The 25,119-nt window shown below is 29.5% G+C and overlaps 5 protein-coding genes across 11 annotated transcripts; 1 reads left to right on the top strand and 4 right to left on the bottom strand.

Moving 5' to 3' along the window:
* Nucleotides 1-1,763: 1,763 nt before the first annotated feature.
* On the bottom strand, nt 1,764-11,942 carry LOC126772208 (monocarboxylate transporter 10). Of its 4 annotated transcripts, none has more exons than XM_050492469.1 (4): nt 11,320-11,420; nt 8,648-8,815; nt 7,513-7,921; nt 1,764-4,679 (listed from the first exon to the last, which is right to left on the bottom strand). In XM_050492469.1, the coding sequence occupies exons 3-4, from the start codon at nt 7,517-7,519 to the stop codon at nt 3,625-3,627; spliced, it is 1,062 nt and encodes a 353-aa protein (XP_050348426.1). In that variant the 5' UTR covers nt 7,520-7,921; nt 8,648-8,815; nt 11,320-11,420; the 3' UTR covers nt 1,764-3,624. The 4 variants fall into 4 exon arrangements, with proteins under 4 accessions (XP_050348426.1, XP_050348427.1, XP_050348425.1 ...); XM_050492470.1 differs by having other exon boundaries at nt 7,513-7,614; XM_050492468.1 differs by having other exon boundaries at nt 7,513-8,815.
* A 747-nt stretch (nt 11,943-12,689) lies between these two features.
* On the bottom strand, nt 12,690-16,609 carry LOC126772178 (E3 UFM1-protein ligase 1 homolog). Of its 2 annotated transcripts, none has more exons than XM_050492400.1 (7): nt 16,529-16,609; nt 16,301-16,449; nt 15,236-16,221; nt 14,724-15,162; nt 14,178-14,636; nt 13,893-14,104; nt 12,690-12,867 (listed from the first exon to the last, which is right to left on the bottom strand). In XM_050492400.1, the coding sequence occupies exons 2-7, from the start codon at nt 16,381-16,383 to the stop codon at nt 12,752-12,754; spliced, it is 2,295 nt and encodes a 764-aa protein (XP_050348357.1). In that variant the 5' UTR covers nt 16,384-16,449; nt 16,529-16,609; the 3' UTR covers nt 12,690-12,751. The 2 variants fall into 2 exon arrangements, with proteins under 2 accessions (XP_050348357.1, XP_050348355.1); XM_050492398.1 differs by having other exon boundaries at nt 16,301-16,385; nt 16,529-16,597.
* Nucleotides 16,610-17,660: 1,051 nt separating this feature from the next.
* Nucleotides 17,661-19,641, bottom strand: LOC126772274 (prefoldin subunit 3). Of its 2 annotated transcripts, none has more exons than XM_050492565.1 (5): nt 19,564-19,641; nt 19,381-19,470; nt 18,857-19,099; nt 18,510-18,664; nt 17,661-17,807 (listed from the first exon to the last, which is right to left on the bottom strand). In XM_050492565.1, exons 2-5 carry the CDS (start codon nt 19,441-19,443, stop codon nt 17,720-17,722), a joined length of 549 nt encoding a protein of 182 aa, XP_050348522.1. In that variant the 5' UTR covers nt 19,444-19,470; nt 19,564-19,641; the 3' UTR covers nt 17,661-17,719. The 2 variants fall into 2 exon arrangements, with proteins under 2 accessions (XP_050348522.1, XP_050348523.1); XM_050492566.1 differs by having other exon boundaries at nt 19,552-19,622.
* A 696-nt stretch (nt 19,642-20,337) lies between these two features.
* Nucleotides 20,338-21,088, top strand: LOC126772286 (guanine nucleotide-binding protein subunit gamma-1). 2 transcript variants are annotated; one of them, XM_050492578.1, is made up of 2 exons: nt 20,338-20,486; nt 20,570-21,088. In XM_050492578.1, exon 2 carries the CDS (start codon nt 20,661-20,663, stop codon nt 20,871-20,873), a length of 213 nt encoding a protein of 70 aa, XP_050348535.1. In that variant the 5' UTR covers nt 20,338-20,486; nt 20,570-20,660; the 3' UTR covers nt 20,874-21,088. The 2 variants fall into 2 exon arrangements, with proteins under 2 accessions (XP_050348535.1, XP_050348537.1); XM_050492580.1 differs by having other exon boundaries at nt 20,365-20,490.
* A 454-nt stretch (nt 21,089-21,542) lies between these two features.
* On the bottom strand, nt 21,543-24,518 carry LOC126772266 (DNA fragmentation factor subunit alpha-like). Its single transcript, XM_050492557.1, has 2 exons — nt 23,686-24,518; nt 21,543-23,538 (listed from the first exon to the last, which is right to left on the bottom strand). The coding sequence occupies exons 1-2, from the start codon at nt 24,162-24,164 to the stop codon at nt 23,424-23,426; spliced, it is 594 nt and encodes a 197-aa protein (XP_050348514.1). The 5' UTR covers nt 24,165-24,518; the 3' UTR covers nt 21,543-23,423.
* Nucleotides 24,519-25,119: the final 601 nt, after the last annotated feature.

The raw sequence follows: 25,119 nt of genomic DNA, 5'->3' as shown, positions 1-25,119 counted from the left end.
GTTCAAACTTTAACACTCGGCATTTACGTGAAGGTTTCTGGAACAGTACATAGTCCTAAAACACATAAAACAAAAGGAACTTTATATGAAAGCTTACCTCGATATTATCTGTACTCATTAGTCCTCCATCCATTCATCGATTTGCTTTTCAAATTTAATCGTATCTATAATATCTTTAAAATATTAATTTAACATTGTATTACGATGACATAATCATGTCGTATGTACATATTACGAATATTGTATCTATATCAGTATGTATTAACAAAAGAAAAATAGTATATGTAGTATATCAGTTGTCTGGTTTCTATAGTACAAGCTTAATTTGGGATCAGATGGCCGTTTGTGAAAAATGTCCCAGGATATTATTATTATTATTGTTGATTCATAATTTTATTACAGATACTTAGTAAATTCACCTCTTACGCAACACATGTAGTAATTATTTCATTGTTTTGTTATCAAATGAAATAGCTGATGCAAATTTATTTTCTATGAACAACAATCACGTACCTATTTAGAATTACTTAGGTAATTATAATAAATTATAAATATTAAGGTATATTCAAATAAATAAAACTATAATATTTAAATTTGCCTTTTTTTATAGTATTGTTATAAAATAAGTTCAACACATCCAATCACAGTATTACATTTGCTATTTTAAAAACTGTTATTTTCAAAAATAGCATTTACAATTATTGACAGATATTTTTTTATTGTTATAACATTATTAAAAAACTAACTCGTGGTGGTCAGATATTTTATGAAGTAAAAAAATAGATTATAATAACATATTTAAATATATTAATTTACCTATGTTTAAAAATTGACAATTGATTACAGATAATTTAATGTCAAAAAAATAACATGTTATTTTTCTTAATTCTATTTATCTAATATGAAATACAAGGAACTTTACATAATATGACATAAAATATATATTACTTGATAAAATTGAATACGTTTCGAGTCAAATGCTGCAAGTCGAGTGTCAAACACAATCACTCACACTAGTACTCACACGCAAATATTCAAATTAAAATATGGATGAAAGTGTTAAATCGTTTAACTTATTTTTAGAACAACAGTCAGCTTATTTATGCCAACCAATAATTAATATTATGATTCAACTTTCGGTTATAGTTCGAACTACAAGAAAATTTTAAACCTACTTCGAGTTATAAGGTCATTCTTAAACATGAAACATTTTTTGTAGCCTCAACATAAATTACATAACTATTCATTATATAATAACTTATTAGTTTAAATATAATCATAACATTTTTAGTGTATAAAGTTTTAAAGTACCTACTTATTTGATATGTTACTGTGACATTTTACACAAATTAATTTATATTTTAAACAAAAATATAGATACCAAAAAACTTAAAAAGAAAACATCATATTCGAAAATAGGAACTATTAAAGGTAACTCTAGGTAAGGTATCTAAGTAACGGAAATGAATTAAAGAAGTACACAAAATAAATGCGTGAAATAGTTACGAAAATAAATATTTTACGTTTGTATTGAAATGCGAAAAATATAGCACCATGAATAACAATCTAATTTATCTTCGTTATTTACTTATTTAGTTAAAAATAAAATTATTATAACGTTTATTTGATTATTGTAACATTTATCGACTTTCTCCAAAACATTTATTGTTATAGATATTACATATAACCTATTAGAATACTTTTAACATTTTATAATATCTAAATACAAAGTTATACATTTTTAATTTAAAATATGGGTTTAAAACTATTTTTAACAAATTTACAATATTATTTTAATTACATTTTGAGTATATAACAAGGAACGAGCATATTGTATTGTAAAATTGCACACATTAAGAATAATTACGTAACTCTATAATATATTTTCTACGTAATTTATATTTACTTTAATAGAAACAATAGAAAGAACATGAAATATAAATCAATCATTAACATATATGTTCTTTAGGTAAGTTACTATTTTTTAAACAGTTACTACGTCATAAGAATTATGAGAGTGAATCAAAAAGTTCTTAGAGGTGCAATATATGTACCTAATCTTTATGGTATGATATGATATTTGTTTCATAGTATCAATCACAAAATTTTTATGCCGAGTATCACTTGATTTTATTATGTCATTCATAAAAATTGTTTTGTGAAGAACAGTTAAAACCAAAAATATGGTGTATTCAATGAACGCAAGGAAGGATTTTTTAGACTTTCAAAAGACATTATGGGCGATGTTTTAACATCTTTGACGGTGGCTTATTGGGTTGCCGAATTTAAAAGGGTGAGATTGTGCTATATAGACGACCTTCGTCCTGCTTGCACTCCCTCACGAAAGTAAATGCCATAAACAATTCTAATTTCGGAGACATAATCATAAAAAATATCTCTGATATCCTCAAGACATCATTCGGAAGCATTCAATGCATTTAAACTGATTAACTGGGATTTTGAAAAGTATCAGCAAGATAGATACAAAGAAGGCGAGGTTTGGATATTTATTAGCGTAATCTCGAAATATTTCACTATTCTACAATTTTGTCGTCGTGTCGTCAACGTGGGTCAACCATTTGAATTCCCAAACTGAGAGATATAGCATGTCTTGAAAACAATAATTTATATCTCAGAATCTATAAATTTTCCTGGTAGTTAACTGTGCGCTTATTAACTCATTCAATTTAAATAACTCAAGATATATCTTGAGTTATTTATAAAAAAAAATATTTTTAAATGCACGTAAATTCCAAAAAATTGGAAAAACAAAATAAACACGTTTAAATTACATATTTAAGATGAAATAATATATAATAATAAGATACAAAAGTTAATAAAGTCACTAAAAAAAGTCGTAGTTTATTTTTAAATACATTTTTCTTGAATTATTGCAGAAGTCAATTTCAAAAGTTAAGTCCTGCCGCTTATAGAATTTTCTTTATATTTGCCAATTAGTCATGAGTAGTGACTTGTACAAAAATAAACAATTGACATAACCTAGTAACAGCTAAATTTACAGGATTTAAAAAAACTCACTTTAAATTCAACTTATTACATTTGTTGTAAGGTGACATAATAGTTTTTAATGATATTCGTTAATAGAGCAAATAAATGATAATAATATTTTTATCGTCCATTCTTCGCCACTACAAAGTTACATTGTTTATCCGATCACGAACCTGACAAGGACGCATTCTCTTAGCGGCTAGACATAACATAGTAAAACAAAAACATTTCAACATGAAAAAAATCCATAATAAATAAATAAACAAAAAATTATAAATCTGAAACCCAATCTTTCAATATCATTCAAAAGTCCAAGCTACTTAACACCTAAATAATAATTCATTAACTAAATAAATCACTTTGAATTTGTATTTCTTACGAGGTTTTCTTTTATAGGCTTAGAAATAGAGATTCGTTTTAAATTTATTTCAAGTCTGTTAAGTCTTAACCAAATAAACAACGAAATCAATACGACTTAGAGGAAGTCACATCAAAGCACGAATTAAAAAGAGACGATCACCTAAATATTGAAGATAATAAATTTATTTACTATTATCTTAAGTGATACATACGATTTAATTAAAAAAAATGCTTCTTTGATAAAATTATACTTTTTCATTTTTGAAAATGTATAGCAAACATTATGGTAGCACCGACAAGTGGCGATATTCCTGCTAAAATAAATGGCAAAGTGTACGATTGATAAAAACTAAAGATAAGTCCTGCAATAGGTGGACCCATCGACAAAGGTAACGCCGCTAATCCTAGCATACAGCCTATGCTTTGTGCGGCATACGCACTACCACAAAATTGAATAGCAATTGGACCGATTAACGCTATAAATGCACCATCGAAAATTCCCATACCCAATGATACGACTACTAATAGAGGAAAACTTTTCACGAAAGGCAAAACAATTGTAAGGCCTCCAATTACATAAAACGATATTTGTTGCAGCATTATTCTATTAACCCATTTTTTATCAGCTAAAAAACCGAAGACCAACCTTCCAATTCCAGAAGTAACAGCTATACATTGCAACGGCAAGTTGTCGTGAACATTACTAAATGTAATCTCAATAAATTTCTTTATGTGCACATATGGAACAAAATACCCAAATAAAGCTACAGGCATAGACAGAGCCCATAATCTGTACTTTTTATTCTTCCAAATTTGTACATTAATAATAGTTTTTACAAGTGCATTAAAACCATCTTCTCTCGGAGGTTTCTCTATCACTACAACAGATATCGGTTTAAACAATAGTCCACAAAGCGCAACACCAACGGTAACAACCGCTAATAATCGAAACAAACCATGTAAACCGTAATTTTTAATCATGAATTCCATCAAAGGTGGCATAATAACTGTAAAAATAGAACTTCCTATTGTAACAATACCATTAACCAAACCTAAATGCCGTTTGAAATAATGGCCAAGAATAGCCAATGACGGCGTATATGCGAGTGATGCTCCTAATCCGTACATAACACCGTAAGTGAAGCATAACACGTCTACGTAATCTACTAAGAAAGAAGATAGGAGTAAGCCAAGAACCGCAATACTGCCTCCTAATACAGCTGTACATCGTAGGCCTAGAAGTCCAGTCAATACGCCTGAGAGCGGAGATAGCAGAAAAGTCGTTCCCATTGTCAACGCGCCAACTAAAGCTGAAATAAAAGATTTATAAAATCAATATTTTTTTATTTAAAAATTATTATACATATATATATATATGGTATTGTTCTTAATTTTTTAACTTTAAATAATCTCAAACAACTAATTTTATATCGTCTAGATTTATTTTACTTCTTACGGATAACGTAAAACTAAGGGAAGTTTCAATAGAATTTCAAACACTTGGATAGCTTATTTCAACAACGTACGTAAATCAAAAAAAATAATTATAAGAAAGAATGTATCTAAAAGACGACTTGATTTTTTACCATTCCAAGTATTTTTAATATTACAATAGCATTTTAAAAACAAATATAAAAGTATTTAAATAATATCGTGTCGTTTTCGAAATTTAGCTCAAAAATTGCTTCTATTAAACACTTCCAGTAATATATTTTGTTAAGATTATGTGTTTTTATTAGTTCTATGACTACAAAATTTCGAAATTAATCGAAGGATCATGAAAATTAAATTGGATCCCATTAGGTATACAAATTGTACAATAGAAACTGTATTTTGCTGTAATGCAATTTTTGTTGTTATTGCATCATCTACTGTCTACCTGCTTACCATAATTGAATTACTAAGCAAGATTTTTTAAATAGAAACAAAAATGATTACTTTATGTGCTAAATACTAAATATATAAATTATATGTTTCTAATTACAATTAAAAAATATATAAAACTGTAAGCAGTCACTAATATTTTCAATTACTAAAAGAAAAAGAAGCGTGTGAAAAAGTTTCTTTTCTTATAATATACATATTTGTTTTAACATTTTCTAACCATTTTTTTCTCAAATAATTTTTAAAAGGATCTCGATCATCGAGTTTCAGTGCAAATGATTAGTTCCTTTGTGCAATTCTCACGTCCGTAACCTTGAGAGTCTCACTCAATGATCCAATGATGGAGAGTCGACGAATCCAAAAGAGGCTCGCAATATTATTTAGGAATCGCGTTATGTATATTAAATTAATTTAATATATCTAATTTATTTTTATGAAAAATACAGTCATATAAATTCCCTTTTTAATTAAAATTATAATAAAAGATAGATAGATGTGCTTTTATATATCTCGTATTGAAAAACAACAAGTCCCACGTTTTCTTGTGAAACAATTTCCTTTTCGAATATGTTAAATAAGCTATATCGTATACATGAAGAGAAAATTTTGGCATATAGTAAATACGAAGAAGAAGAGCAGTAAGCTAAATTTATATTATGATAGGTGTTAACGTTAAGTTTTGTCGCAGTTTATCCACAAGCTGTTGTCGAGTATTGTATTTTACTAATAATGAAATATAATCCATTGGAATTGAAAACTGCATCAGTACTTCTATAATTTCAAGTCTCTCTTTTTGAGCAATGAATATTACGATCCGTAATTTCGGCCAAACAAAAAACAAAGCAAAACTTAGGTACTTATTAATTAAATTAATGTGATAGATAACATGTTATTTTATCGTTGTTAATTAATATATATACAAATCATACATATGAACGAATCTAGGTCATTATAAAATTGTTGTTTGAAATGACTAATTTAATTAATAAATTGTAACCATTATATTACAACTGGCTGCCTATCCCAATTTCTTCCCGGTATTCATAGTTATCCCTCCCATAACCATAAATTTTTGAAAATTTTAACTTTATGGTCATGGGTCTGTATGGAGGTCTTAAATTTAAAATTACCAAAAATCCTATATTAACGAATGTTCGCGTTAAACAATAATAGGTTTATTGTTCTATATTTAAGATTTCTAGACTCAGTAGTTTTCAATGATGTGAATGCTGATAGTCAGGCAGTAAAACGATTGTATAAGTACATATAATAAACAGATATAAGCATTTCGTATTAATTTAGTCACTAAGATTTATTAAAATCTTCTTAAATTGGTAGTTATCTAACCGGTACTAAGAAGTTAGAGGAAAAACTTATTATAACAAGGCTAAATGTTTCTTTTTAAAACGTGCCTATAAATTGTAATCGTAAGCGGGCTTTAACATAATTTGCGATGTTTATGCGTTAGTAAAGTAAAACATAATTTTAAAACTTATTATTCAGTATTTTACCAAAATATCTGGCCTTATCTTAGAGATAAAATTTTTTCTAATAATATTTATTTATATTTAATAAAAATATAACTAACGCAGTTCAAAAAGTTCAATATTAAAGAGTTAAAGTTGATAAGTGGAACACAATGTCCCGTAATCTAATCAGGTCACTACTTCAACCACGAGATAAATTCTTCTTTGTATAATCAAATAATAATGATCGATAGAGACCCGGACGAATATTTGAAATGAAATTTCTAAACCTGTCTGTTTTACAATGTTAAATTGATTTACATGAGCATCAACTCTATAAGGTAATATAGCCATTAAATTCCTAAATAAAAAAACGATAAGCATATTTTACTATAATAATTAAAAGTTTACAGTAAATTATTTAAAGAAATACTGGGTAATAAACTAATAACTCATAGACACGTAGTACGCATCATAGTACGTATTTGTATATATAGTTATACTAGCTGACCCGTGCCCACTTCGTTAGGCGGTAAACATTTTTACTTGTAATCGATTGGCCGAACATTACAAAAATTGTCGCGCGTATTTGATGTTTTAAATTATCTCTTTAACTATGCAACCAACTAACAAACTGTAAAAAAGGAATTTTATCTGAATAAAAATTGGTAATAAAGCAATTTATTTTTAAATAGATTAACGTGTTGTAAATGAAAAAACCGCCTAATAGAAACATCACTCAATACATTACGACAATGTTTGAAGACGAAAGTCTTCAACCAATGCGTCTTACCTGCCATGACATACGGTGCCGAAACGTGGACACTAACTGCGGGACTAGTCCACAAATTCAAAGTCGCTCAGCGTGCTATGGAGCGAGCTATGCTCGGAGTATCTTTGAAGGATAAGATCAGAAATAAGATTATCCGGAAAAGAACCGGAGTCACCGACATAGCTTGCAAAATTAGCAGGCTGAAGTGGCAGTGGGCTGGTCACGTATGTCGTAGGACCGATGGCCGTTGGAGTAGACGAGTCCTAGAGTGGAGACCGCGAATCGGCAAGCGCAGCGTAGGGCGCCCTCCAGCCAGGTGGACCGACGACCTTAAGAAGGTGGCGGGCACCAACTGGATGCGGAAGGCGGAGGACAGGGAGCTTTGGCGCACCTTGGGAGAGGCCTATGTTCAGCAGTGGACAACGATTGGCTGTTGATTGATTGATTGATAAAAAACTACTTTTTGTGACATAAATATAAAAGTTACACATATGCTGTGGCCGACTTCTTTGTAGGCTTGATAATAAGCTCTACAACTTTTCTCTAGAACTCAATCATATATCTTTTTTTTTATAGAATAAGTGGCATATGGGCCACCTGATGGTACCACCAACGCCCATAGACATTGGCATTGTAAGAAATGTTAACTATCGCTTACATCACCAATGCGCCACCAACCTTGGGAACTAAGATGTTATGTCCCTTTTGCCTGTAATTACACTGGCTCACTCACCCTTCAAACCGGAACACAACAATACCAAGTACTGCTATTTTGCGGTAGAATATCTGATGAGTTTCGTTCGATAGTTTTTTCTCCGAGTTTGCAAATATCACTAGTATGAAAAAGTCTTTTCATTTTTCAGGTTAATATATAGCCTATGACACTCACAAATGATGTGGCTTTCTATTGGTAAAAGAATTTTCAAAATCGGTTTAGTAGGTCCAGAGATTACCCCCTACAACCACAGAAACTTTACCTCTTTATAATATTAGTATAGATTATTATCCCTAGTTGGTCTAGTGGCTTGATGTAAGGCCGCAGACCCGAAGATCCTGGGTTTAATTCCCAGGTCGGGCCAATAAAAAGTTATTCGGTTTTTTATCAGAAAAGTCTAAGTAGCATCCCGGAGTCTGGAAGTTGGAAGTGTGTACAAACCCGTGCCTCGGAAAGCATCATCATCATGTAGGATTGGCGTCCCAACGAATTATGAGTGAAGGAAGAGTGCACTCTGCACCTGTGTTTGTGCACACACTTGTGCATTATAATATCTCCTGCGCAGTTGGCTAATCCCTCTTGAGGTTGGCCGCCGTGGCCGAAATCGGTCTGGAGGACATTATTATTATATTATATTATGATATTTTATCTATTTACTATAAACAAAATATTTATAAAAGTAAAAACGAAATACAAAAACTAATAACCAATTTACAAATTTGCTGATAACCAAAAAATCTAGAGAATATTAGGATCCCCACATTTTTCATCAGATCACATCAGATTTCGCGGTTCTCCTTCATGTGGATATCACATAAGGTGACCTTTTATAGAAAAAGTCGATTTACAAACATAAAACATAATGAAACGCAAAGTTTATAACTTTTTTTGCTCGTTAATCATGTAAAAATTCGTCATACATTTCCCATTATACACACGTTTTTATATATGACGCACTATACCTATAGTGCGTCAAATATGTAATAAACCTAATTGTATTACAAATAACAATGATTTTGCGCCTGAATAATGAAATTGATACAATCAAGTGGATTGCTTGATGACCACTATTTTGACGCGTTTATCGGCAACAAAAAAGGCACGTGCGCGCCGTGGCTGGCGCCAGTTTATCAAGTGACAATTAATATAAACAACAAGTACTTATACCTAACATTGCATTTAAGTGGTTTTCTTTTAAATTAATAAAAATAAAAGACAATAATTAGTTATAACTAATGTTGCATTAATAAATGGATATATATTTTTTTTAAATTAAATAACACATCTTTGCACACATAGGATTATAAATGATGTCTTATACATATGTAGCTACATATTGCATATCTAAAATATTAGTTAATGTTTTTACGATGAATAAATACATTTCAGTACCCTTTTTAAGTACCCTTTCCCTCCCCCCTTGTTAGAGACAAGGTGATATATATTTTATTTATAAAAATAAATTACACTTTTACAGACAACTTAGACTAGTTTTCTACCCGTGCAGGTTATTAAAGCATCAATGTATTTGAGGTAACTCAAAAAGAAAAATCTTTTTATTTCACAAATAAAATTAATAAATTCATTAATAATCCGAATAAAATGCACGGTGAACTTAAAAAAATTTTAGGCACCCACAATAACATAATTCCAAGTTATCTATGTGATCCAAATATAATAAATAAAGCATTCCTTGACTCGGTACCTAGTGTTTCACATAATAGTAACATTATAAATAAATATAACAAACCGATTTCTTCTGAATGTGATTTTACAGAACTTTCCGCCGAAAACATCTTAAAAATAATTAATTCTATAGTCTCTAATGCCGTAGGTACTGAAGACATTTCTATCAAAATGGTAAAACTTACCCTCCCATACTCGTTAGTTGCTATACACATATAATAAATACTTCATTACGCATACTATATTCCTGGGATACTTTCCAACATCTTGGAAAACTATAATTATTAAACCTCTTTCGAAAAAGAAAAATGTAGACTCAGTGAAAGACTTACGACCAATTGGAATATTGCCTGTTTTATCAAAGGTTTTGGAAAAGGTAGTAAATCAACAAATTGCTTCCTATTTTAAAAAACATTGCATTATTCCGAAATGCCAATCCGGTTTTAGAAAGTCACACAGTTCCACTACGGCGTTATTACATATTGTTGATGAAATTCTTTCTGCATCTAATAATAATATGGCTTCAATTTTAATACTATTAGACTACAGCAGAGCATTTGACTGTCTCAATATAGATTTACTTCTTGCCAAATTGAAATTTTATGGTTGTTCTGATCTCATATGTAAGTGGTTTTCTAGTTATTTCAAAGATAGATTACAAATAGTAGAAGTTTCTGGCATGAATGGCAGGCCTACAAGATCTAGCGCTATAAAAGTTAATAGAGGTGTTATCCAAGGTTCTATACTTGGACTTATTTTGTACTCAATTTATACGGCAGATCTTCACGAATGTGTCAAAACTAGTTTAGTTCACATGTACGCAGATGGTACACAGTTATTATTGAACATCAATCCATATATAAATAATGATAAAACTATCCAAAATGTTAATGATGATCTTACACATATATGTAGGTCTTTATTCCAATATATATCATTTTCATTCTAAATAATTAATTAATCATCACTTACAATGATTATCACTGACTAGTAAACATTTACTTTTAATGTAAAAAATATATGCAGTTGCAATAATATACTGTAGCATAAAAATGAATGAGTAATTGTATACTATATTTCATCATTCTCAAAACTTCAGATATTTAGAAATTGTTACATATATATTTATATGTGTGTATTTAAATTATATTAGAATATTTATACATATTCATTACATTGAATTTAATTTATACGTAACCAAAATTAATATCTATGTTAATTAAGCTTTATTTTAATTTGATAAGCAAAGTAAAACACATCATAAATTGATTTTTGTTTCTATTTACAATCAAAGTATCATCTACTCATAAAATTATTACTCATAAAAGACAACTAGTGAAATAATTTATATGAACATTTTTAAAGTTATTGGACAAGTTATATAAAAGCTACAAACAATAAAATTAGACTATTCATTTGATACTCACCAGCTCTACTTTCAGAATTAGGCACTTTTTCATCTTCAAGTCTCTTTTGAAGAACAGTATAAATAACACTATATGAATTGATAACACCAAAAACAAGCCCATTAGTTAAAAATGACCCCATAATTATCATATAAGCTCTAATACCCCCATCAGGCGGTTCCCTTGATGATTCTCCATTCAAAACCTGGCCGTTTTTTTCAGGTTTCGCGATGACCTCATTATTTTTTAATAATAAATTTCTATTTTCCATAGGCAACGATTCCATTTTTAATTAAATATTTTTAAATGAAAATAATTTATATTTTCTGTTATAATTAAAGCACATGGCCTTCTTGACAGCATGAAATAATTTTTTTATGAAATCATACAATCAGTTGAGCGAATTAAAATTAAAACGATTTTAATGCAAAACCATTAAAGAAAATGTTCTTCTTATTGTAAAAGATCCCAACATGTTACGTTTAATAACATTTTGACTATGAATATTTCTATCACCAATATTATTAAAGCGGCAAGCAAAGTTACGACACGACTTTCTGTGTTTCGAAATTCATAAAACTTTGAAGTTTGAACGATCTTTCTTTGGTATCACGGCCTACAGATTTACCGTTTGACAAATGACATTTTCAGTCAAGATATCAAGATCTATTACGTAGGTAGGTATAATTTCCTAATTTGTCAATGTCAAAGTCAGACGTCAACGTGCAAAAAGCTTTTTTAATATCCATGCTATCCAGCATTTTAAAACCTTCAATAAAATAAAGGAATTCTAGAGCTGCACCTTATTATTAAAATTTCAACAATATTTTTACAACTCTATCAACTTTTTACACCCTGCTTCGAGTGGCAATAATTAATTTAAAGGAAATTGTGACTGCAGCGTTATATTAATTTCATTCTCCTTGTTAAAACGTAGTAGTTATGTACTTTGTACTGTGCTCTTTGCTTAATAGCAAAATTGTAGCTAGCTCTTATTCTTAGACCATTTTGAGACGATGATTCCATATATTAAGAAATACGACACATCTGCCATAGAGGCTTAGAATAATAATAAACTAAAAAATGTATTATGTTAAGATAACGTTCCGCTTTCTCACTCCTTTATAAATTAAAAAAAAATATTTTAATTAGCCTATAGCCGTAATGAAAAACTTAAAAAAATAAGTAAAAATAGGTTTAAATACAAATTAATTAATTTAATCCTGTCCATAATCTTTTATGCGACATTTTGGGATTATTTCTTGAGTTTTAAACTAGCAATGAAGTTTAATTCTAGTATTGGTTGATAATATAAATGTTGTGCCAATTAATACAACCATAACCATATAATTAAACAATTTTCTTTTATTTTTTTAAGCTTTTATTTATCCTTTAATATAACAAAATTTGTAAATATATCATACTATATAACATATCTTTATTTATATATTTTTTAGTACTTCTTAACTTCAATAACAAGATTTTTCAAAAATGACATATCTTCTTTTAATTTTTCTTCAATATTTCCTTTTTCATCACCTTGAGCTGTCAAATACTTAGTCACCAATTCTGAAATAAATAAAAGTAATGACTTTTAAAAATGTAGGTATTAATTTTAGTTACTAATTGTAGGTTAAATAACTTAAAACAATATTCTAGTAACAAAATGGTGTTAATAAATATATATTTTTTAATATAGGCTAGCGCTTGACTGTTATCACACCTGATGGAAAGTGAAGATACAGTCTAAGGTGGAGCGCGCTTGCCTAGAAGATAGGAGATAACGGAGGTCAGGAGGGTATTCCAGACCTTAGCGGTGCGTATCAGAAACGAGGAAGCAAATCGTTTCGTACGTGTTTTAGATACGTCAATTACGTACGGGTGCAAATCTTTACGATGCCTCGCAGTTCTATTGTATAAGTTGACGGAGAACCAAATTAAATAGTTCCTGAGCACACACTCCAAAAAATATTCTATAAATGCCAACAGACAGGACACTTTACGACGGTATTCTAAGGTCTGGAGTTTTGTGACCAGCGTCTGGTCCCCAATGAGCCTTCTAGGACGACAATCTACTGAGTCCAAAGCATCAAGCTGGTACTTAACAGAGTCGTCCCATAAATGGCTGCAGTACTTCATGCACGGTCTGACTTGGGCTTCATATAAGGTCAGAAGCTGTTTCGGTGTGAAGTACAGTTTGACCTTATTGAGGATGCTAAGTTTTTTGCCAGCAGTTTTATCTTTGGATTCAATGCATTATCCAAAGTTGAGTTTGGATGTTAAAAGAACTCCTAGAAGGTCAATACTGTCAGTGACGGATACAGATACATTTCGGAAAGTCGGAGTCAGGGGAAATGGACTCCGCTTGGTGGTGTACAAACATACTTGAGTCTGGGTAGGATTAAATTTGTCTTGGTTATTGTCACCCCAATCCGATACCTTTTCCAATGTCAAATTGATGCATTCTACCAAGGCCTCCCTAAATAACAAATAATTGATGACCAAACACCTATTTGGTATCATTTATAATCTTGTTGTTAAAGAAATGTAATTGTTAATTAATACTTTCATTAGAATACTTAAAACAATCTTACCATGGTACTTTTGAAGTTTTTCAAAATGTTCTTCTTTTAGTTGTGATTTTAAATATGTTATAATAATGGGAACCTGCCTTCCAGAAGCATGCAACATATTTTGATTTAGTATTGTAAACAGGGCAAGTACAACTAAATGTAAAACTAAGGCTGGTTCTTCACAACTTTCTAACTCATAAATTAGTTTCTCTCTGTGGTTTTGAACCAGAAGTCTGAAAGAAAGTTTTTGTTATGAATTATAGAGAAATAGATACTAGTTTTTTCTTAATCCATTCATACACATACTTATCCTTCTTCTTATCAATTTTTTTCAAAATCATGCCACATTCTGATAAACAAACATCCACAGCTTGGTAAAATGGTTCCATATTTTGATCTGATAGAGTTACATTTAGAGCTTTTAGTGGTTTCATGTACTCTTCAGATAAATCATTTATTATTTTGTTCCTTTGTTCCACTGACAAAATGTCCACTTGTACAGAAAGATTACACTGGTTTGCTGCATACTTGCAAAATTCTGATAGAATATCACCCCCAAATGATTTTAGTAAATATTTTATCAGTTGTGACTGTTGATCACTTGGAAATAGTTTAATGCCTTTCTCATAGAGTTTGATGTCATTTACAAGAACATTTATACGATCTTGGGCAGAAGAATGAGTTTGTTTCCTATTCTGATTGGCATCTTGGAGTAATTTTTCAGCAAGTTCTTTTGCTATTGAAATAGCAGTTTGATTTAGATGTCTTAAAGTACAAAAGAGAATAATTAGTATCAAATCAATTGACAAAACAATTCTAAGGAAAAAGGCAAATCAACAATATGATCCTTACCCTTGAAGATATTCAGCTATTTGTGTCAATAAATCATCAAGACCTTCATTTTCCAATTGCTGTTTTATACAATTCTCAATGTCTTCGACACTAACAATTTCCAATTGACTTTGAGTTTTTTTTGTAGCATTTGAAGTATCATCAGAATCTGAGTCATGAGCAGCATGTTTAGATCTCTGATGTTTCTTCACTGCTTTAGTTTTTGTTTCCCGACCCTGTGTGCCTCCACCACCTTTTCCAGAACTAGCCTTCTTCCTGCGTTCCTCACGCCTTTCAGCTTTATGGTCCACATGACTCTGTTGTTGGCTATCAGATCTAAGAAGTTGTTTTTCAAGATAGAACTGCTGGTACTTGCCAGATTTTACAACAGACTCAGCATTTTTCTGAACAATTGGCTTACAAAGTTGCTTCAGATTTTCAATGAAATTATTGCTGAACACTGAAATGAAAAAATAAAATGTAATTTAATTATTATAAAAGCTAAAAACCTTATACTTATAATGTTGTATTACCTGTTTTATCAAACAAAATGGTTGATCTTGCGTTTTTCTTAAGCAGTGGTTCTAGCACATTATCAATATCTTCATCTGATAGAACAGACGGCAGTAGTGACACAACATCTAAGTAGCTCTTTGAACACATGCATTCCTCTAAAGCTGTCTCTAGTTGTTGCTTTATTTGTGAACCAATAACACAACTACTTAAGAACTCCATATCTTCATTAGACAAAACTCTTCTTACATAACCTTTGGGATCTGATATACCTAAACGTGTTAATGCATCATATTCTAAGTAATTATTCTGTTTATAGAAATTGATAACCCACTCATTTTGAGATTTTGTGTAGCATGATGGTACATACTGAGCTCCCGATTGTCTTCCTGTCAGGACTCCAGGAGCATTCACCTGATCAAAGAGGTATATAAACAATCGCTCTGCTATGTTACAATGACTGATGATTAAACTAATAGGTGTAGGTTTAAGTAAGCCCATCAAAGCTCCACGAATTTTTGCTTTTGTTCTCATTATGAATTCTTCGGTGTAAAAAATTCTCGGATCAGATGGATCCTGTTTTGCACTAATAATTTTACCGATATATTTTTCCAAAACGCCATGTTGTAACAGATCTGCTGGTAAGTCATATTGCAATGTTAAATCTCCTACAGTTATCTGTCCTTGTAATTGCAATTTTTCATTTATTTCCTTTGCAATCTTTTCTAAATAGTAATGAGCTATTAGATATCCTGAAACCAATTGGACTTCCTTCCCTTTAATAATTTCAGCAACATTAACATTTATTTGATTAAGATCTACGTTTAGCTCCTTTGCCAAGTCAACAGTGTTAACACGTCCTCCACGCACATATAATTCATCCCTGATTTCTCTGATAAGTTGTTGCGGTGTTAAATATTCTTTACCATCTGTTGTGAAAATTACATCAATCAATTTGAGTTCTATTAACTTCGATACAATTTCAATACAGTTTCTCTCCGATAAGCTGAAAAAAATATTAAGTAATATTATAAGTTATTTTATGTAATCAACAATAGCTTTAATTATAATTTTTTTTAACTTACCGTTGTGCTGTAGTACTTAACTGGGCTTTTTGAAAATCAGCAGCTAAACGCTTTATTTCATCCCAATCTGTTGAAGGTGCCATTGCTTATAATTTTGGTATTTCAATCTAGTCCCCACGTATTGTAGATGTTTATTATTATTGTAATTACTGAAACATTTATTAAATATGTTTATATAGTTACATACTTTTATTTCTATAATATTATAATTTATAATAATACACATACTTCTCTACTTAAAGTTCCATATACTTTTATAAAATTATTTGAACTAAAAAGATCATCGATGTTATTGATACGTGTCAGTTGTCACTGTCAGTATCTATTTTTATTTTTTATTGTTCCATTTAAAGTCAAGACAAAAGTATTCTATCATACAGCCTACACAATTTTCGATTAATTGAAAATCGGCTCAAGAACTCTTTTGTAAGTAATAATCAAATCATATCAAATCATAAAAGTAACGGTGCACTGCATTTTACATAACTCTTGCATTGGATCGCGTTATTCTTTTTCAAATAAACTCTTGTGCCTGAGCAAAGTTCAAAATTGTCATAATAGTAAAATAGATACCTGTTCAGTCAATATGAATTATTTTCTTTTATTATACAATATGCAAGAAAATACGATACATTCATCGCGAGATAAAGATTAGAAAAATTGCAGCCATGTAGTCATACCATTTTCCGATTTATACCAAATAGGAGCAAAAGAATAAGTAATTTTAATGAACATGTTATTTTTGATTTATACAACGAAAAACCAATTTAGCTTTTTTATTTAATGACCATAATTAATATTATAAAAAATAAGCCATTTTTAAAGTAAACAACTGGTTTTTTTTATACCTTTTCAAAAGAAAACTTTATTACATAATATAAACTTTTAATGTTAAAATATCAATTATTACCAAGTTACAGTTTTTCTAATTCACAAAATCCATTATGATCTGGTTGTAGTACCATTAAGCATATTAGTGTGTTACCTCGGGTAACATTGTAGTATTAAAAACAATATTTTTGTCTGTACTTAGTTGTCATTTTGGTACTATTTATTGTAAACTTAAGCTCTATGTAGAAACCTAGTCATAGTAGAAATCAAGACTAAGTGACAATGACTTTACACACATTTCAATAACATGCACAACAACAAATATGTCCAAATAGACTTTCAGAAATAGAATACATTTAAGATCTGACAAATAATACTTAACATAATTTTCATTTAAAAATACTTTAATTTTTTAGTATACGTAAGCAGTACATTATTCCTAAATTTTAGTTATTAATAAATGATAACAAATCATTTAATCATTGATTAAACAAAAGAAGAACCAAGGCAATAGAAATTAAAATGCAAATTGAGGCCAAACTTTTGTTCAATACGTAAATAAGTATGGACTGGTTATTGATAATCACACTAGCTAGAGGCTTTTGCTGCTTGACGTTTCTTAACATCCCAGTTATATACTCGAGCCATGTTCACTTCTGTTGTTGTCCATTGATCTCTGTAAAAAAAAATTTATATATATATACCCATATAAGCAAAAATTTAAACTCAGTACTAAAGACAATATAATTTTCAAGGGCCTTTTTTTGAAATCATATACAGATAATACATATCCTATTGCAATCACAGAAGGAGTAAAGAGACAAACAAGTTTGACATTGAATTGATGTATAATGTAATTTATTGTATACATTATGCATTCCTGAAAAAAAAAAAACATCTTGTGCAATGTCAGCAAAGCTGTTATTGGAAATTTGGAAGTCAAATTAGAATGGATGTAATATAGTAGGAAAGTTTTTTAGTGTTGTATTATAGATAAAAATATATTGTGGAGAACCGTTAGTAGTTGTTGTTCAAAATATAGCAGAGGTTTGGAATAAGCACGTATAAGGTTTATCTTTGTTATGCTATGGCCATAGTCACACACAGCCACAGTTAATTAATCCAAATTATTTATCAAGTATGCAAAACTTTTTAACAAATTATTTCTTCCCCTCCAGGCCTTTCCATGCTCTCCTCAAAACTTAATCTTAGCTGTCAATATATGAGTGGCAATTAATAGTATATAATAAATTTACTACAATATTTTTCTATTAATTAAAAACCTTTTGTCTCATTATTTCTTATCACTGTGATTTAGTTTATAAAGGTAAAACAAATAGGGACAGGAATATCTAGTAATTAAATTCATATTTTTTACCTCAAAAAGTCTAAATCATGTTCAACACAAGATAGATTTTTCTTTGCTGTAGCCATGTTTGTTGTCAAAAGTTTCTCAGCATCTTCCAAAGAATATTCTAACATCACATTAGCTCCCAGCCACAGGTATACAGTCTTGGTAGGCATAATATTTGCCTGTAAAAAGATAATTACACACATTTATTAGAATATAATGTGTAGATAAACAATAAGGGGTTACTATACAATAGTATATTAGAGATATCAAGTGCTTTTTTGAAGAAAAAACGCTGTTTGTAAATATTGGTTTGAGATGACTGTGATGCTGTACCAAATGATTTTCAAATTAATGATTTCACATTCCAATACCTTTAAAAAAACTTGGTCACTAAGAAGAAATTGTGTATCAAGATCCTCTTCTTGTGTCTTTAATTTCTCAATCACATCCAATGATCTTGCAAGGTCTGGTATTTGTTGTCGCAAGCGTCTTCTTTTTGTGTTCAATGTATACTCCATAAACTTATATTTTCCATGCTGCTCATCCAACTGCCTTAAAACCTTGTCAACTCCACCCGAGTTTTCGAGTAAATTCATGAATTCATCGACATTGTCCTGTAACAAGAATAATATTGTTAAAAAAGAGGCATTAAGTATTTTAGATATTTTTAAAACCAATTGTTTATGCGTAAAGATGTATGACTAGGGAGTTATATCTCTGCCCGAGTTGGAAAATAATAGTAATTTTCATTTATAGCAGCAGGTGTAATCTAACCTAAAAATGCAATATTCCTACATATAATATACGTTTTGTATAGTATTATAATGACATTAGATAAATTATATCTTTTATTAATTAATTTATTAATTATAATTGAAAATGAAATTAAACGTACTACAAAAACAGCTTCAGGGATACCAGAAAAAGATTTCGAATTTTCAGCTCCATCGCCTTCCATTTTTTAAACTTTTGGCTACTTAACACTCTGGAAACATGTAGTATAAAGTTTATAAGTATGATATGTCGACAGAAATAGGAAGAAAAGTACACACTGTAACGTAAGTACCAGTTATCCAACCTTTATTATATTACCGCATAAATAGGTATAGCAAATTTTGGACAAACTAATGTCTAATTTTACTAATTGTCTATTGACTATAAAACATTGTTGCCAGGTGCCCTGTGAATAACTCAGAAATATGAGTAGTTTAGTTCAGTGTTAGATGGACAGAATTATATTAACGATATTTTTCGCAAAAAAAAAATCAAAACGTGACTTGATTAATTTATAACTTTTTACTGAATGCATATTTTTTGTTGCAGTCTGGTTATAATGACACAATATTTAATAGAATATTTTATTACATAGGTCTCGTTAGTGGTGAACATTTGGACCACTTTTGGTCATTCTCCTTTCTTCAAAATATCCGACGAAAACGACGAGCCGGTTGGCTTGGTTGGTAGATGCTTGCCTTTCACGTCGAAGGTTGTGGGTTCGATTCCCACCTAGGACAGATATTTCTGTGCATGAACTGTGCATGAAAAGACATCTGTTTGTCCTGAGTCTGGGTATAATTATCTATATAAGTATGTATTTACAAAAGAAAAATAGTATGTGTAGTATTTTATCTGGTATCATGTCCCGTTTCTATACACAAGTACAAGCTCTGTACACTCTCTACTCTACTACTCGATACATTCATAATGTTAAAACCAGATTATCTAGTGAAAATCTTATTATAATTATTTAAAAAAAATCACCAACTCATATCTATTCAAGTTGTCCTAAAGATATTATAACCATATATAATATTTAGTTTTGTTTAAAATCATATCATATTTTTTAATTGAAAAAGTTTTAGGATTTTCCGAGGTGGCACTTGGCAGCACAGAACTTATGTCAAATTCGATTTCTTATTTCAATTGTATGTTTAATTCTGACTTTGTGATAATAACTATCAAAGTTATTGTAATTGTATTACTTTAAATTATTCATTAATTGTAGGTAAACTATTATATATATATATACACACACGGTGTCTAATTGAAGAAACCATGTATTAGTTTACTTATTTTCATTTCAGATCACAAATCAACGTCGGAGGCTACGCCCTATTTTGTACAAACTACGTTGTTGGTTTAGCTTTCAACATAGGCCTATCAGACACTGCCGTTATGGATATGATGGTATCGACCTTGCAACAACAGCGTTCTGTAACAGAACAGCTAAGAAGAGAAGCTTCTATAAAGCGCATACCAGTGTCGGTAGCTGTGGCTGATATAGTACGGTATATTAATGAACATGAACAAGAGGATTGTCTGTTAGTAGGCTTTTCGAGTCAAAAGGTTAATCCTTTCCGAGAGAAAAGTTCATGCACCGTCCTTTAAGGCTTTCTCATGAAGTATTTTGCACGGGCTTCATTATGTGTTACATTAAGCATATAATTGTTTTGATTCTTTAATTTTCCTAATTGAGCGCTATATTTACATTAATAATGATGTTTTGGAGTATAGAATGTATTAGAAGCAGGATTGATTCTAACATGTGTAAATGACATCTCAACTGTATAATGTTTGTAATTAATTAAATTAAATAACGAATATATCTTGTTTTATTAATTTATGACTACTGAAGCTACAGAACTACACCTACTCTTTCTTACCTTGCATTATTCATTTGTGTCAGTACACTGATTAAGCAAATGAATAATTTTATAATTGAAATTATAATTTATTTAGTACGATCACCAGTTGTTACTACATGAATTTGATTTAATAATAAAAATGACAAATCATTAAATCAAAAGTAAAATGCAAATTATTATCAAAATAATATAAAATATTATGCAAGTCCATATTATTACACAACTGCTGAGAAGCAAATAATGTTAAATCACCAATTATTATTAACTTGTAAAAACAAAATATTGAATTTAATTGATTGAATTATGAAATATAAACATCTGATAATTTGTTTTTAGTTACACTATTTATTTATAGATATAATTGGAAGTAACATCTATTAACAATTAATGGGTATCGGATAAAAAAACGAAGTATTATTTTAGCTAAATGCTTTATTTGTGCACAACAACACAAGAAATAATGGAACAACATAAAGCATCAATTCCATGAATAGGCTTAAGCTTGGAATTGGTTACAGAGTTATTGGTGTGTCATTCCTGGATCTACATTTATTACAGCCTTTATGCATCTCATCTATTACTAGTTGCACCAAATTATATTGATAATTTGTTGTAGAAAAGTGATTACAGACAATTTACAATAAATAAGACATACTATCAATGTCACTTAACTTACTTGATACCTTTTAGAGAAATATTATGGTACTATTTGGTGTTTAACTTTAGTATAACTTTGAAAAATCTTATAAATTTACAATCATTATTATTTTTTATAAAGTAATTACAAATTTAATACTACAAATTATACACACATACAATAAATCAAAAAGCATTTTATCCATTCTTCTTAAAATAAGCATCTAATTTAATGAGTAGATTTTCTGTGCTTTAAAATGGACATATGAAAACATTTATAAATTGCTTAATAAAAACACACGAGAGATTCTTTTTGAAGTGCCATATTTATTTAAAGTGCATTGTTTTCATTGAATATAATAGAAATGACCAAATCTCTAGTAATTTATTTAAAGGTTAATTTATATAAAAGATAAGAAAGCAAAAGAAACTCTGTTATCATATTTTGTATAATGCAATAAAATAAATATAATTTTTATTTGTATCATCACTGATTTGCAATTCCTATTCCTCACTACATGAGCATTGGGAGGTTGATTAGTATTTTTTTCACGGCAGTGGAATTAAAATTAGGTAAACTTATTTTAATACTTGTAAATTGTTTGAGCAATTTTGGAATTAAGTAAATTAATTACTTATTCTAGGGGTAAAACTATATAAAAAAAATAAATTTACCAACTATCAGTCTTTTAAATTGATGTTGATTATCAACCTTGTAGCAATTTGTCTCTCAAAAGTTTACAAATGAGTAAAATAAATAAAAAATTATACTAATAAATAGCAATGCTTAGTTCTAGCATACCTATTGTCTCATATTTTATTTATATTTCTAGTTATATCAATTCTTATATGAAATGGTTACATATTAAAATTCCTTAGTATATCCATACAAATTTTACAATTATGAATTATATATATTTGTAAGATAGTCTGCCATACTATAAATTAAATTTTACTAAAACTTTACAACCAATTTAACTATTTTAAACATATTATTTAATGTTTCGAACTTCCAATATATAATATAATATCATGAGCAGAAGCTTCAAATTGCAACAATCAAAGTCTTAAATAAAATTAAAAAGTTATAATACTACTTATGATTAGTTTAAAAAAAACTTTTATATAACAACTACTACAAGTGCAGTCATCTAGTGGTAGTCTAAGTACAAATTTTAGAATATTAGTATGATTTACTCAATTTCAGCTCATATTCATAAGATTAGATACTTACATATATACTAATAACTACTTTCAACATTTTTCTGTTTAGCTTAAGGACTTTATGATAATGTTGATGTAGATACACTCAAAAACCTAGCCAAGTATTTATTTGTATTTTACAGAATTAGAGAATTGCATAACTATTGAAATAATTAATAAATCTAAATCCTTAAAAAAAGGCCTCATTCATTTGGTGTATTCATATACTATTTCTATGAATGTATGTTTATTCTTATATTAAGAACTCAATTGATATCTATTGCAGTAAATTATTTCAAACGTTACTTTCATTTCATTTGAATACTTTTACAAATACTATTTTATAGTCAAGATGTTTTGTAAACTTTTGAGATGTGCCATCCCTAAAAATAAATAGTTAAGGGTTAATTTATTGGGTCACTGTAGATATTCCTGTAAAACTACACACTTCTTCCTACACTCTTTCTTGGCTTTGCGGTGAAACATCTTCTGTGCCATTAGAAACACTTTGATGATACAGTTTCAAGAGTTCCATAGCATCCTGTGCTTGACGTTTTTCTAATAATATTCTGTGAAATTAAAAATAATTTACTTTAATGATGTATTTTTGATATACTTAACTGTACAGGAAACATTAAACAGTAATACCTAATATTTACAAGTATCTTTGCAAGAGATACAAATGAAAATGTTTTTTTCAAAGTTGATTAAGTTACCTTCCAGAAGCCTCCTTAATGTGTTCTAGTATTATTCTGTTGTCCCTGTCAGTTACAATATCAGCAAGACTGTCAGGGTCCATATCTGATAAAAGTTCAAGGTCTTGGCCTCCAAGCAGTGAAATGTGACACAAGTTGTGCTGTAAGCGGCCCACTAAATTAGCAACTTGCGCTTTGTCTCCCAGTGTGACATCGTCAGTTTGATCAAGAGATACCTGGCATTTTGGCATATTAGGTGCCCATTTTTCATTTCCATGTAAGATCATTAAAGAAGTATCTGGATCTAGCGTCGAAAAATATTCCTCATCATCAACTTCAGTACCATCACACTCAAGAACAACAGTGAGATTTTCTGCCGGTAAACCTAATTTTTCAGGTATTTTAGCTACCAAATCTTCTAAAGATGACGCCACAATGCCTTTTTTCTTTTCGCGATTCATGTCACATATTTTATAAGGCTTATTAATGTCGTCTTCCATGGCTTTTCAAAGAAAAGTACTTTTCGAACGATGTTTTGTTAAATTTACTTACAATAGCGAAACGTTAATACATAATACAGTTTTACTTTGCAGTTTGCGTTAATGCGAATAATAATTTTATTGAAATTATTTTAAAACTGACGTTTACACGATAATAATTGCCATACGGGAAAACACGCGAAGGTTACGTCAATAAATGTAAACAATCCTTTTTATCAACACAATAAATTTGTTACACCGTGAATAGAAACTGGTATTCTATTTAATTATTAGATAGATATTGGAAAAGGTTGGGAGAATCACTGTTATTTATAAATACGTCGATCGCGTTAGTACCGGCGGGACGACTGTCGTTGTCGCTAGCGCCTTACTGAATGTGGATTCACATTCACAACTCAGTTTCAGTTTCAGAGCCTGCGTCTATTAATCTATTATACTTAAACAATGTTACAACTAATATAATAATGGATTTATTTTATAGTATTAAACGCCATATTGAAAGTCATTAGTTTTCATAATATTTTTAATTTTGAATCATCCAATAATTTTATTTTATTTACCGAGGTATGCTGTCGATATTTTTTTTTCTTTAAATATTTTGCTATGAATATAAATTATGAATTACGATATTTAATAGACTTTACAAAAGGAGAAGGTTATTAAATAAGTTAATTTTTTGTTACGCTATATCTTCAACAATTGTGGATTTTTATGATTCTTTTTTATTCAGTAATAGTCTCTCGCCAAAGATTAGAGGGTGATTTTTGTCTGAAATGATCTGCCAAAGCAAGCAAGACAAAGCCAATCTTTGAATAATTTGATATAAATACATCACACACTTACTTTACTCAAGTAGGTATATGATTTTTAATGTTTGAATTGGTACCACGACATGACTGGACATTACACGAATAAAAACAGTCTATGATGTTTTTAAAAGAATATTCTAATAAGA

Source organism: Nymphalis io, chromosome 12 (assembly GCF_905147045.1).
Source record: "Nymphalis io chromosome 12, ilAglIoxx1.1, whole genome shotgun sequence".
In the NCBI taxonomy this organism is placed as follows: Eukaryota; Metazoa; Arthropoda; class Insecta; order Lepidoptera; family Nymphalidae; genus Nymphalis; species Nymphalis io.
The sequence above is the reverse complement of the archived record's forward strand: the minus strand, read 5'-3'. Positions and strand labels throughout refer to the sequence as shown.

Bases quoted from the DNA above. Each gene is read 5' to 3' on its own strand.
- LOC126772274 (XM_050492565.1), bottom strand. From the start codon at position 19,443: ATGGAAGGCGATGGAGCTGAAAATTCGAAATCTTTTTCTGGTATCCCT. The intron at 19,100-19,380 runs GTACGTTTAATT...TTCTTGTTACAG, and splicing joins TCCCTGAAGCTGTTTTTGTA to GACAATGTCGATGAATTCAT. The intron at 18,665-18,856 runs GTATTGGAATGT...ATCTTTTTACAG, and splicing joins GTGACCAAGTTTTTTTAAAG to GCAAATATTATGCCTACCAA.
- LOC126772286 (XM_050492578.1), top strand. From the start codon at position 20,661: ATGGATATGATGGTATCGACCTTGCAACAACAGCGTTCTGTAACAGAA.
- LOC126772178 (XM_050492400.1), bottom strand. From the start codon at position 16,383: ATGGCACCTTCAACAGATTGGGATGAAATAAAGCGTTTAGCTGCTGAT. The intron at 16,222-16,300 runs GTAAGTTAAAAA...TATTTTTTTCAG, and splicing joins TTAAGTACTACAGCACAACG to CTTATCGGAGAGAAACTGTA. The intron at 15,163-15,235 runs GTAATACAACAT...TTTTCATTTCAG, and splicing joins CATTTTGTTTGATAAAACAG to TGTTCAGCAATAATTTCATT.
- LOC126772208 (XM_050492466.1), bottom strand. From the start codon at position 11,584: ATGGAATCGTTGCCTATGGAAAATAGAAATTTATTATTAAAAAATAAT. The intron at 4,680-11,319 runs GTGAGTATCAAA...CTTTTATTTCAG, and splicing joins TAATTCTGAAAGTAGAGCTG to CTTTAGTTGGCGCGTTGACA.
- LOC126772266 (XM_050492557.1), bottom strand. From the start codon at position 24,164: ATGGAAGACGACATTAATAAGCCTTATAAAATATGTGACATGAATCGC. The intron at 23,539-23,685 runs GTAACTTAATCA...TTAATTTCACAG, and splicing joins ATTAAGGAGGCTTCTGGAAG to AATATTATTAGAAAAACGTC.